Source organism: Leptonychotes weddellii, chromosome 2, assembly GCF_054177405.1.
Source record: "Leptonychotes weddellii isolate Sample4059 chromosome 2, ASM5417740v2, whole genome shotgun sequence".
Taxonomy (NCBI): Eukaryota; Metazoa; Chordata; class Mammalia; order Carnivora; family Phocidae; genus Leptonychotes; species Leptonychotes weddellii.
The window spans coordinates 117,977,422-117,990,318 of record NC_138370.1 but is presented as its reverse complement, the minus strand read 5'-3'; the positions used below and the strand labels follow the sequence as shown (position 1 = coordinate 117,990,318).

Genomic DNA, 12,897 nt, shown 5'->3' with positions numbered 1-12,897 from the left:
CCTCCCCCTGTGTGTGCTCATGCTCTTATCACTCTCTCTCCAGCTCTCATTCTCTCTCAAATAAATAAATAAAATCTTAAGAAAAAAAAAAAGAAGGGTTGTGAGAATTAAATGAGGCATTACACAGATTGCTTAGAACAGTGCCTGGCACACAGTAAATACATGCTTGTAAATGTCAGCTATTGCAAAAGTCACAATTTTATCCCAGTGAATCTTCAAGAATACATCTACTGAAGGGGCACCTGGGTGGCTAGTCAGTTGAACGTCTGACTCTTGGTTTTGGCTCAGGTCTTAATCTCTTGAGATGAGGCCCTGAATCAGGCTCCATGCTGAGCGGGAGTCTCCTTGGGATTCTCTCTCTCTCTCTGCCCCTTTCCCCGCTCCGCGCGCGCGTGCGCACCCTCTATCTCTCTTTAATAAATAAATAAATCTTTTTTAAAAAAGAATACATCTATTGAATAAAATTTATGTTCCAGACTATAACTCATTTTTTCATCCAAGTTTCTCCCCACAACATGCATGTAGTTAAATGCATGCATTTAAGTGGAAGCTTTTTTGCCTTTCTGCTCATTTTCTAATTGCTAATTCTGTAAAGCAGTACTAAAACCCAACAGTACTACTGTCTAAAAAATACCAAACTTACACTGCTACATATAGAGATGACTCATATATCAGAAAGTAAAAAGTGGAAGCGTTAATAGGATTGGAAACTCTTACTCTCAAACAATCTCTAGCTGGCACTGTGTTTGGTAAAAATCCATCTTGTGTGGGCAAATATCTTATTATGGATGGGCACATTTGTTCTAGAGGATTTATTTAGTGTTATCAATGTTCTAGGCTCATCTCATTCAACCAAAACCAAATCAAAGAATTGTGTGCTGAACTAAATGCTGTCATACTTATCTAGAACCTAATAAATAAAACTTTTTGAGCTGAAATTAACCTAAGAATGACATTTCCTAAAACACTGTAAAAATCAACTTAATAATATCACCTGACAAGAATTTTTAATTTAGGATCTGTAAACCTCATGAAATGATATAGAAAATCTTGTGTGTGTGTGTGTATGCATTTTTCTAGGAAGGTGATCCAATGCTTTCATCAGATCCTAAAAAGGGAGTGGAATTCCAATTAAGAATCACTGCTCTTTACAGTTACAAATTTCTTTTTGTCCTATGTTATTAGTTTCAAAAAGAACCTGCTTATACAAAATTAAGCAGTATAAGTCTAAATCCATTCCAATCTCACATTTCCCAAATAACTTCGGATATGTGTAACAAATTCACAACTACAAAAACACTTCAAGTTATTCAAAAGCTCTTAGAGCCTACAAACCTTTCCCAGAGCTGTTTAAGAGACAGTAAGAAACGGGCACCTGGGTGGCTCAGTTGGTTAAGCGACTGCCTTCGGCTCAGGTCATGATCCTGGAGTCCCAGGATCGAGTCCCGCATCGGACTCCCTGCTCAGCAGGGAGTCTGCTTCTCCCTCTGATCCTCCCCCCTTTCATGCTCTGTCTCATTCTCTCTCTCAAATAAATAAATAAAATCTTAAAAAAAAAAAAAAAGAGAGTAAGAAACAAACAGCACAGAAGAACCACTAAAAAACGGTGAGTGAACTTTGGCCAACCCCAGTGCAGTCAGTATGTACAGAAAACATGGTCCGGTATGATGGAAGAGCGAGGCTCTAATTATCGATTGAATACAGTTACAAGTGGCTACAAAGACAGTCAAATTTCAGTATTCTATAGTTAGAAAAGACAGTTTTGGAGAAAGGATTTATCACAGACTATCACTGCAACTTCAGAAAGACCTACATAAAATTAGTTGCTTGAGCTCACAAAAAAGTTCATAATGCCCACAAGCCCATGCAATAGTTTGATTCGTTTTACAACTGCCCTGTAATTTAATCTCTCATTAGAATAACTTATTAGCAAAACATACAACTTAATGAGATTTCCTTCGAGGTACAGGCTGAGATTGGCGACTACCCTTGAAATAATCCAATCCCGTTTCAATGACAGTAGCCTTCAGTTAAAAACCTATGAACCTTTAAACCTGGCAACAGTTCCAAATCAAACAAAAAATCATCACCAAACTAAAGTCAACCAAAGTGATCCTGAGGTCTACTTCCTTCCCTCGCCCTTCGGGCCCGCACCTCTTTGTGCCCAAGGGTGTGAGGGTCTTCTAACCTCAGACCGCAGTTACCGGCCCTGGAACGACACCCTGTCGCAAGCCTCAGGGGAGCTCCTGCTCAGCAGTGGAAACGTTGGCGGATGTGGATCGACGCGATCCCCGAAGCAGCCGTGACGCCAGGCGTTGTCCCGACGGGCCCGAAACGAAGACCAGGGGCGCGCCGCCACCACAGACCGGGCCGCAGGCTGACGGGGACCGGCGGAGACAGATGCCGCGGTCCCAGCTTTCGCCTGTGCTCTACCTCAAGGACCGAAGGCCGGCGAAGAAGACGCGGGGTGGTGGGGGAGAGGCAGACACACCTGGCGGGGACCCTCAGCGACCGGTTCCTGTATTAGCGCGACGCCCGTCGGACGCTCCCAGCATTCGCCGCCGCCCCTCCTCCAGCCCCAGGGCCACCTCCACGTTCCGCTCCAACGTGGCAGCCGCAGCCCCTCCCTGCCGGCTGGCCGACGCTTCCGGGAGCGACGCCTCGCCCGGCCCACTCTGGCGCGCTGCCCGTCACGGCACTTCCGGGAGCGAAGGCAGGCAGAGTCCCGGGCGCGGGGCCCGCGGTGAGGCCGGCGGGGACCTGCGCGCCTGTGGGGCTGGCGACCCGTTGTGAAGAGCGAGGGTGCGATGACCCGGGCACTCGAAAAAGAAAAGTCCTGCTGGGTGTAGCTGTCTGCTCGAAGAACGGCCGAGGCCCGCAGGAACGCCACGTAGCGTTAGTCCTGTGAGGCGTGGGCAACACCGCCAACACCGGACAAATCACGTGAAAACGAGCTGTAGGGCCCTAATTGCAGTAACTAATTTGTGATTGGGTTTTTAAAATTGCACAGTTGGTTCAGGGTATTGCGTTTTGAGAACTTCTTTAAAAACCAAATGGTCTGGTCAGAGTCTGTTGTGGGGACGCCTGGGTGACTCAGTGGGTTAAGCTCGTCTGCTTTTGGTTCAGGTCATGATCCCTGGGATCGAGCCCTATATTGGGCTCCCAGCTCAGCGGGGTCTGCTGCTTCCTCTGCTTGTGCTCTCTTAAATGAATAAATAAAACTAAAAAAAATGAAGTCTGTTATGGACATATTTACTTTGTTACTCCAAAGGGGCATAGTGGAGTCAAGTAGTCCAGTTACCATCGTATGGTACTACTTGAGATCTACTAAGGTTTGCCCTTGGTCACTGGAACTTTACTAGCTCCGCCAGACCCTGGCATTTAATTAATGTATTGCCTGGATGTCGTCTTTAGTTTAGGGGTTGTTCTGCAGCATAGAAAGTAAAACCAGAGGAAAAGCACTTAGTATTACTAATGATCAGAACCTGGACCAAACCCAGATCTACTAGAGCAGTTCTCTTTCCATTACACTGATCAACATTATCTCCTCAGGCCTTCTCTAAAGCGCCTTCACTTCTAAGTACTAGAGAGTAGGATTTTTGCACTCTTTTGAACACCCTTTTAATTTGAAAAGCCGAGTTTATTTTTCTAGGACAGAAATAGATTAAACGGATTACTTAGGTTACAATAGCTAACTTCTAGTGTTCTACAAAGCCATTTCTACCTACAGCTTTTACCTAAAGGTTGCCAATAAAAAATCCGACTTAAAAGTGGGCCTATCATTTGAGTCAAGAGGAAACATCCAGGGGCGCCTGGGTGGCTCAGTTGGTTAAGCAACTGCCTTCGGCTCAGGTCATGATCCTGGAGTCCCGGGATCGAGTCCCGCATCGGGCTCCCTGCTCAGCAGGGAGTCTGCTTCTCCCTCTGACCCTCCTCCCTCTCATGCTCTCTGTCTCTCATTCTCTCTCTCGCAAATAAATAAAATCTTAAAAAAAAAAAAAAAAATTAAAAAAAAAAAGAGGAAACATCCAAGTCCTTACTACCCCAGACCTCCTACTACCTGGAATTGTACACTGGTATGGAGAAAATGTTCATTCGAACAACTTCACCAAAACTCAATGATTCAAGCAGTGATTACATTCTTTGGTATCATTTAATGTACATGTTCCTATTGCATTAAGTCAAACTACAAAGCTCCCTGCTCCTCACCCGCTTTTGTAGGCTGTGAGGTAAAAAAGGTATTTCATGAAGTAAGTCTCATGACTGGAACATAGCCACTTTCAGTGGTTTATGTATTGTCAATGGCGGTTTTTGTGCTACTTGGGCAAAGTTGAGTAGTTGCTACAGAGACCATAATAGTCTGCAAAGCCTCAAGTATTTACTGTATGGCCCTTTACAAGTTTGCCAATCCCTACTCTTTTAGAGAGGATTTTACCTACAGATGGATTAATACTCAAAATCAAAGTATGAGACATACAGTATTGTAAATTTATTTAAAAGCCTTGACATAATAGCATACAAAGGCAATATGCAAAATGTCAATTATAGGGACGCCTGGGTGGCTCAGTTGGTTAAGCGCCTGCCTTCTGTTCAGGTCATGATCCCAGGGTCCTGGGATCAAGTCCTGTATCTGGCTCCTTGCTCAGCAGAGAGCCTGCTCCCTCTGCCTGCCGCTCCCCCTGCTTGTGTGCACACTCCTGCTCTAATAAATAAATATATTTTTAAAAATGTCAATTATAACTGGTGATCATCAAGTGTATTTGTTTCTAGACTTAACCTATTTATATCTGGTTAAATATAGAGAGTTCCTAGCTTGTTTTAAATGCAGGGAGTTGGGACTATGCAAGCTGAAACTGCAATCTTAATCTATGGGATTAACAATCTTGTTCTGTAACCTTAAAATCTGTCAAACTCTCTTGATGTTGGTTATAAATATAAAAAATATTTAAAACAAACATTGAAAATTATAGCGTTTTATTTACAGAAAAGTCTCAACAGTAGTTTGAATAGTGCTTGCTCTCTCATATAATTTACAATATGGAGCAAGAATCTTTTCTTCACCTTGGCAAATTGTCATACTCCTCTGAGTTTGGATCTGCTTCTAAAATTTTATTCTTTACCCATTCAACGTCATGAAATATCTGAGAGTTCCTTTAATGTGGTTTTTCACCTGCATCACTTCCTCTGAAACGTATTCATCCTTTACAACACACAACTGCTTTCCTCCTTTATAACTATGTTCACCTTTACTAAATTCTCCTGGCTGTATATCTAGAACTACTTCTTGAATCGCAGCAGTGTTAACATTCCCAGTCATCTGTATCTTCTAGAACTCCATTTACATTACAGCCAAACCCTGTGATGTTTTTACACAGTAGTCTTCTAATGTGCAAAGCAAGGACTGCCTGTGATTCTTGGAATAATGTGCAAATTTCACAGTAGCATCCTTATCTGAGCTTGCAGCTTCACCAGATAGTGGAAAATTAATCAATTCATGCCGACTTTGCCAACGACGAAACCAGCCTTTATTAGCAGTAAAATGTTCTTTTTCAGTCTCCTTGTAGTTAAGCATTTTCCTTCAGTGCAGCAACTAACCTCAACACTATGGCTTGAATGCTAGCCAAACTGATTGGGATTTGTTTTTTATTAGAGTCCTCAGTCCCAAGTAGAAGTAAACATTCCATTTCAACCATACACGGCTTTCTGTTCCTAGTACAATTTAAACTAAAAAATGTTGAAGCAACTTTACCTAAAAGTTTCACTGAACTTTTAAAAGATGGTTCATACTATAGGTTCATGTCAGCCTAGGTCTCATCTTGTCTTCACTATGCTGTCACCATTTTCAAATCTTCTAATGACGTCCAATTTCACTTCCAGTGTTACCACTTTTTCTTTGCTGCCCTGTCATCTTTGTTGACCAATTTCCTCTTGATTATCCATTTTTGTAAAATGTCGGGGGGTTTATCACTGGAAAACAAGTAGGCAACACAACTACACGCTTTACTCTGTGTGTGAACTAATAGATGTTCAGTGATCAATCACCAACAGACTTTTGAAAGAAGTGATATAAGTGGTTACTGACAATCTTTTATATCCATAATCATTTGTGGAATAAAGAGCTACCAGCAAAGCTTATGAAACAATTTGGTTACTATCGTGGTAACTGAAATTTCAACCATGTTGTAGGGGAATTGGTGTTATTTAACTAAACTGTGAAAACTGATCTTCACATATATTGGAATGATGCAAAGTAAGGACTACCTGTATCTAAAAAGAAAAACCTGTATTAGTTCACAAAATAAGTCAACTTTTAACCCAGTTTAACTACTAGTCAAACATAACTATAGATCAAAATAAAAACCGAAGGTTTTCTCAAAGGACTGTTAGTTCCAGACTGAATTACTCACTGGAGCTGGAAAAATGTCTGGAGACAAAGTAATACATAATTCTTCATATTATGATTTGCAGACAGTCCAAAGACATCCTTTTGAGAATTTAGGCCCCCTCCCCTCATTTCAGTAATCTTGAGGTCTGCAAAAAAGTAAAGTTCTGGACAAATCTACTGTTGTCCAGGCTGTTAAGCTTCAGTCATCACAAGGCACAAGACTGTATGTGTTTACAACTTATTCCATACCAGCCAGCAAGCACTATGTTTACTTCTGTAACAATAGCATCCATCCCATTAATGTTTTAGTTTTGTTTTTGAATGCACTTATTTTGTACATCTTTTCATTAAGGCATATAAGCAAAGTTTACATCAACTTTTGTTTGTACAAATTTATGAAACAGAGAATGTGTGTGAATCAATTTTGAGTATTTGCAAAAATTTTTCTCCTTTATATTCCTCAGATTTGAAACACCCCAAGACAACATGCACACCGACAGATTAATCTGGTATTAGATTTGAGATTTCCAGCTTTTGACTACCTACTTATCTACTGTTCTTGAATAAAGCTTAAGTTACAGGATGGTCATTCATTGGCATATCAAAGAGTCATTTATAGAACATCTAAAAGTTCAGCAAATTTAAACCCTGGAATATATGATCTCTAAGAATTTCAGGGGATGAATTACATTATTGTTTTTGAGAAAAGATGATCATCAAAGTTAAAAGTCCTGACCCCAGCCACCCAATTGCCAATCCTGAATCAAATCTATTGATTTAGAAAATTATATTATCTTTCAAAGGTGAAATAAGGGGAAAAAATTCGAGTATGATACCCACATTATGCTCACATATTGTTTGCTGATACCTGATTTTCTCTGTTCGTCAAAATTAACAAATTAATAAACCTCTTACCTTACTATATAAACGTTCACATTTTTTATCAATCTGACAAAATGTTCTTTATGAAAAACCCTCAATTTCATTCCTAAAAGGGAAAACATTAATAAGTAAATCAACATACAGAAACTGTAGTCTTATCTATACTTTTTTTCTCCCACTATGATTTTCTTTTTCCATTATGTCCTCATCCACATACATTAATCACAACAAATCATGATGTGAACAGCAGTGGAAAAAGTTTAATCATTGGACATTTATATTTTTTTCCTATTTTCAACTTAAGCTGTAATCATAAGGTTTCCATGGTTTAGCCCTTTTTAAAGAACAAATATACATTTCTATAAATTTTAATTCTCATAAACAGATTAAGACCTCCAATTTTACTATCATTGGAAAAAAAACTCATACCAAAGATAATTTCAAATGTATTATTTATCTATTTTGCACAGATTACCTTATGCTAACTTAGAAATGTATTCTCAACATTAAGCTTGACATGGAAAGGATAACTATAGCTTAATACATTCCAAAACTGGTTATATCTTGTTTTATATGTAATGCTTTTTGTTATTTGACAAGGTTTCCAATCATTAGAAGCACATAAGCTTTAAAGGAAAAGGGGGAGAGTTGTCACTCCTAACAAAGCAGTGATAAAGGGAAAAGAAGACTCCAAAGATTACAAATCCTTGGCATTAATTAGAATTCTGCCAATTATGGGCATTCTGATTGCTTTGCCAAGTCTATATTTTGCTCATTAAGAGGGACAGAAGCCCATGGGGGGAGGGGAGCAACAGAAAGAAAAGGAAGTATGGGGTGCCCGGGTGGCTCAGTCAGTTTAAGTGTCTGATTCTTGATCTCAGGGTTGTGAGTTCAAGCCCTGTGTTGGGCTCCATGCTGGGTGTGGAGCCTACTTAAAAAAAAAAAAGAAATGTATACTCACCATATTGGATAAATATCAAGCTTTTGAGGAAAAGGACACAAAGTGCCTAAAGCTGCTGCTGCATATTTATACCTTTATTCCATCCCATGTCAAATATTTGCATAAGTGCCTTTAAATAATTGGATTATGTTCCTTCAAAAACTGGAAACAAATTTCAACCTAAGTCAGTCTGCATCCCAAGCAAATACCAGGAGTACTTATATCTATAGTCTTCTCTAGCCACCTCCACCTAGGAAGAATTGGGAAAAGGGAAATTGGTCCAAGAAAAATATATATGATCAAAGTAGAGTATTCTAGCTATAAAATGAGCTTTCTTATACAATCCTTAGCAAATTTCCAAAAGGAATGTAGCATCACTTATGGAATTTATATATTCATGGCCAAGAAACTGTGCACCTTAGAAAAGAGAGCACTTATTTGATACATAGGCTCTCATACTTCTAATTATCTGACGAAATATCAAACTCTTGATTCAATAAATTGAAGCAGTTAAAAAAAAAAAAAAAGTCAAGTGTGGTAGTTGACCTCCAAGAGGATCCCCAATAATCCTCCACCTTTGGTATTCACACCCTTGTATGTGCCCACCTCCATGTTGTCTTGGCATTTCTCTCTTGGATCATTCCCTCTGGTGGAAGCCAGTTGTCATGTTGTGCGGATACTCAGGCAGCCTATGTTCACATGGTGAAGAACTGGTCTTTAGCCAACAGCCATCAAGGAACTGAGGCTTGCCAAGTCAGACTCTGGAAAACTGATGTCTCTCCGCTTCACCCTCCTCCCACTGTAAGATAAGTGTTTATTGTTGTAAACTACTAAGTTTTGGGTGATTTTTACATAACAATAATTAATACAGAGGGCCACAATCCATATTCAAAAAGTAAAATGTAGGGGTGCCTGGGTGGCTCAGTTGGTTGGGTGGCCAATTCTTGATTTTGGCTTGGGTCATGATCTTGGGGTCCCGGGACAGAGCCCTGCGTTGCACTCTCCACTCAGCTCTTCCTCTCCTTCCCCTGCCCCCGCTGCCGCTTGCAGTTGCACGGGCTCTCTCTCACTCTCTCTCTCTCAAAAATAAATAAAATCTTTCTTAAAAGAAGAGAGAGAGAACATGCACATGAGAGAGTGTGAGAGAACAGGAGCAGGGGAAGGGGAGAAGCAGACTTCCCACTGAGCAGGGAGCCCAATGTGGGGCTCAATTCCAGGACCCTGGGATCATGACCTGAGCTGAAGGCAGACGCTTAACTGACTGAGCCACCCAGGTGCCCCTAAATAAATACACCTTTTAAAAAAAGGTAAAATGTACAACTTATGAACTGAAAAGATCTGAAATTTTGGAGAAAGGATCAGATTCAGAACAGTTTTTTACAGTTGGTCATCAATAACTTCCAAACCCCAAGGCTTTCTGAACTGAAAGGATGAAAAATTCTGCAAGAATGTTACTAGAAATACACTTTAATATACTGGGGCAATAAGGGTTCTAGTAGAACTAGCTAAGGAATCCGACAAAAGGGTAGGTGTTCAACAAGGAAGATACCAGTCTTAGAAAGCAAAAAGTCTATTTGCTTTCGAGGTACCTAGGTGGTTCAGTTCATTAAGCCTTTGCCTTCGGCTCGGCTCCGGTCATGACCTCGGTCCTGGGATCTAGCTCTGCCTTGCTTCTCCCCCTGCGGTGGGCGGGGGTGGGGGTGGGCGCCTCGGCTTCTCCTATACTCTAGGAGCATCCTCTAACAGCCCCCACCCCCTCCCTGTCTCTTAAATTAAAATAGTCTATTTGCTTTCATATGGTTGTTGTGAGAAACAGTGTAAGAACAAACCTTGTGTATAAAATGCTAGCACAATGCCTGACATATAATGGTTCAATAACCATTAGCTGTTATTTTTTCCCCAAGCTACCGAATTAATGAGATTCTCTAACAGGAAATTATATTTCACCAAAGCCTTCACAAATCTTTACTTGGACAATCCTCTATTTCCAACTCAGTACTATTGTTCCAGGAACACTTAGTACATTTAAAACAGAAAGATATACTGATACACTACCTCCCCTGTATATTTGGAGTAATTATCTTCCAAGGCCCAGGAATCTTTTTCCAACATCTCCAAGAATATTAATTCCTGAAAAAAGGTATTTTAAATTACATTGCACAATGGTCAATGCCTTTTACAATAATACCTTTCATACAGCTTACATATCCTCATTTATATATTCAATAATCACAACGGTTCATTATGTGAACAGCAGTGAAAAGGTTTAATCATTGGATATGAAGTTATTGGAGGAAGCAAAGATAATCAAATGATCAAATTGAGAACCTCAGTGTCACCAGTAAAATAGCAACAAAAATGTAAAAGTTATAACCAAATATAAAGATACATAAATACAACTCAAAAAAAATTACACATTTATGAAAGATTGCATATTTCCCTATCCAGAAGTATGCCCTAAAGAATACCTAGGGCAGTGACTCCTCGTGGTTCCCATAAAGTGAGTTTTTCATTTAATCAGTCTACACCATTAAAGTAAATCTGTTTTGGGGTGCTTGGGTGGCTCAGTCGCTGCGTCTGCCTTCGGCTCAGGTCATGATCCCAGAGTCCTGGGATCAAGCCCCACATCGGGCTCCCTGCTCGGCGGGAAGCCTGCTTCTCCCTCTCCCACTCCCCCTGCTTGTGTTCCCTCTCTCACTGTGTCTCTATCAAATAAATAAATAAAATCTTAAAAAAAAGTAAATCTGTTTTGCAGCATAGCAGTTTTCAGTAACTCGTTTGTACGAGAATGCCTTGAGAATAACGTTGAGAGCCACAGTTTCATCTTTCCTAGGACAGCCACAGTATCTGGAATCCAATTAAGCAGAAAGAAAAGCCCTCTTTTCCTCCGAACCCATGATGCTTAACTGGCTGCAGGGGTACTTTCAACTCTAACTTAAGAAAATGAAAAATGAGAGCCTCCACCTGGGGCTACCTCCCCAGCTCCACCCACATGCTCTCAGGTGCTCAACAGGTTATACCATTTAGCAGCCCATTATTATACTCCGAGCTCCACTTCTATCTGTACTGTCTAGCATCCACCAGCCTCATTCTTTTAATATACCCTACGGCAGTCTCCACTTAAGTTACCTTGCAGGGGATGGGAGGTCTTAGGAGTACTTCCCCAGGTACTGATCACTATTTTAGAGATTATCAAATTGCACAGATTTCGAGTAATCAATGCTAACTTTCTTTTTTCCCTATAAGCTCTGCTTCTTTCAGATGCACAATTTTTCTGAGCAGAGGTATTTTTCAGAAACACGTATGTTATAGAACATACTTTATCTATTTGTGTGCCAGAGACTGTGAAGACAAATTCACCTTAGACATTGCCTCTACACTCAAGGAGCATCCTCTAGCAAGTTCCCTACAAACCCCAAGTCCTTAAAAATTGGGCAACCACCACAATGAAGTACAACTTCACACTCGCAAGAACGTGGAGAAAATGGAATCCTCATCCACTGCTAGTGGGAATGTAAAATGGTCCAGCCACTTTGGAGAAACAGTTTGACATATCCTCAAGAGTTTAAACGTAAGTTAGCATATGACCCAGCAATTCCACCCTGAGGTATATACTCAAAAGAAATGAAAACATATGTCCACAAACTTGTACACTAACGTTCACAGAATTATCCATAATAGCCCCCCCATAATGGAAACAACCCAAATGTTTAACTGATGAATGGATAAATAAAATCATGGCAGTATATCCATACTTTTGGCAATTAAAAAAAAATGAAGTACTGATACCCACTAAAATATGGATGCACCTTAAAAACATTCTAAGTGAAAGAAACCACAAACAAAAGACCATGTATTAGTTTCTGATTCCATTCATAAGAAATCTCCAGTATAGGCAAATCTACACCAAAAAAATTAGTGGTTTCCAAGAACTGAGGGTAGGGAAGATAGAGGGAGTGAATGTTAATGAGAATGGGTTTTCTTTTTGCAGGGGCGGGGGGGGGGGGTAAGGGTGGTTATAAAAATGTTCTAAAACTGATTGTGGTGATGGTTGCCCAACTCACGAATATACTAAACCCCACTGATTTGTACACTTTATATGTAGGTTAGTTGTATGGTATGTAACAGTCAGTAAAACTCTTACCCAAAAAACTGAAGCACCAATTTTTTTCTCTGTAGTAGAAAATTTTCTAATAGAAAATTTTTCTCTCTACTTAGCCTTATTTGGGTCTTAATTGGTTGAGTATTAGAAAAGTTTCTAATAGTCTAACAAACTGAAGGTGAATTAAATCCAGGTCCTACCCTTTGCACATATAACAGCCAACCAAGCACATCCCCATGGATCAATTTCCCCCAAATTCAGGACTATCCTTAGGCCATGTGACTTTAAGAAAACTACATCTACAAAAGCTCTGTTAATTTCGTTCAAGCAAGATATAAGCATATTATAATGCAAAAGTAGATGTGAATAAGTAATACCTTTTTGGCAGGAATCTGGACTAAGTAAACAAAAAGGGGAAAAAAGCAATCTGGCTTGGAAATGTTGGAATCACTCTTGCCTGCTGGAGAAGGAAATGAAAAAATTGAATAGAAAGTACAAACATTTTTGTTTCCTTAATGGGCCTCCAATGTTTAGCAGGAGAGAAAGAAGCCATTTAATATGCTAAACATCTCCAAAGATACAAAATAA

The 12,897-nt window shown here is 40.1% G+C and overlaps 1 protein-coding gene across 19 annotated transcripts in view; it reads right to left on the bottom strand.

The window, feature by feature from the left end:
- Positions 1–12,897, bottom strand: part of SEC31A (SEC31 homolog A, COPII component) — an 85,665-nt gene that overhangs the window by 71,906 nt on the left and 862 nt on the right. For all 19 annotated transcript variants that reach the window (XM_081812218.1, XM_081812219.1, XM_081812220.1 and 16 more), the window contains exons 2-5: positions 12,687–12,766; positions 10,263–10,337; positions 8,814–9,006; positions 7,301–8,457 (exon numbers count right to left, since the gene is read on the bottom strand). In XM_081812218.1, coding sequence (XP_081668344.1) covers positions 7,301–7,407 — 107 coding nt within the window. In that variant the 5' untranslated portion in view covers positions 7,408–8,457; positions 8,814–9,006; positions 10,263–10,337; positions 12,687–12,766. The remainder of the gene's footprint in view (positions 1–7,300; positions 8,458–8,813; positions 9,007–10,262; positions 10,338–12,686; positions 12,767–12,897) is intronic.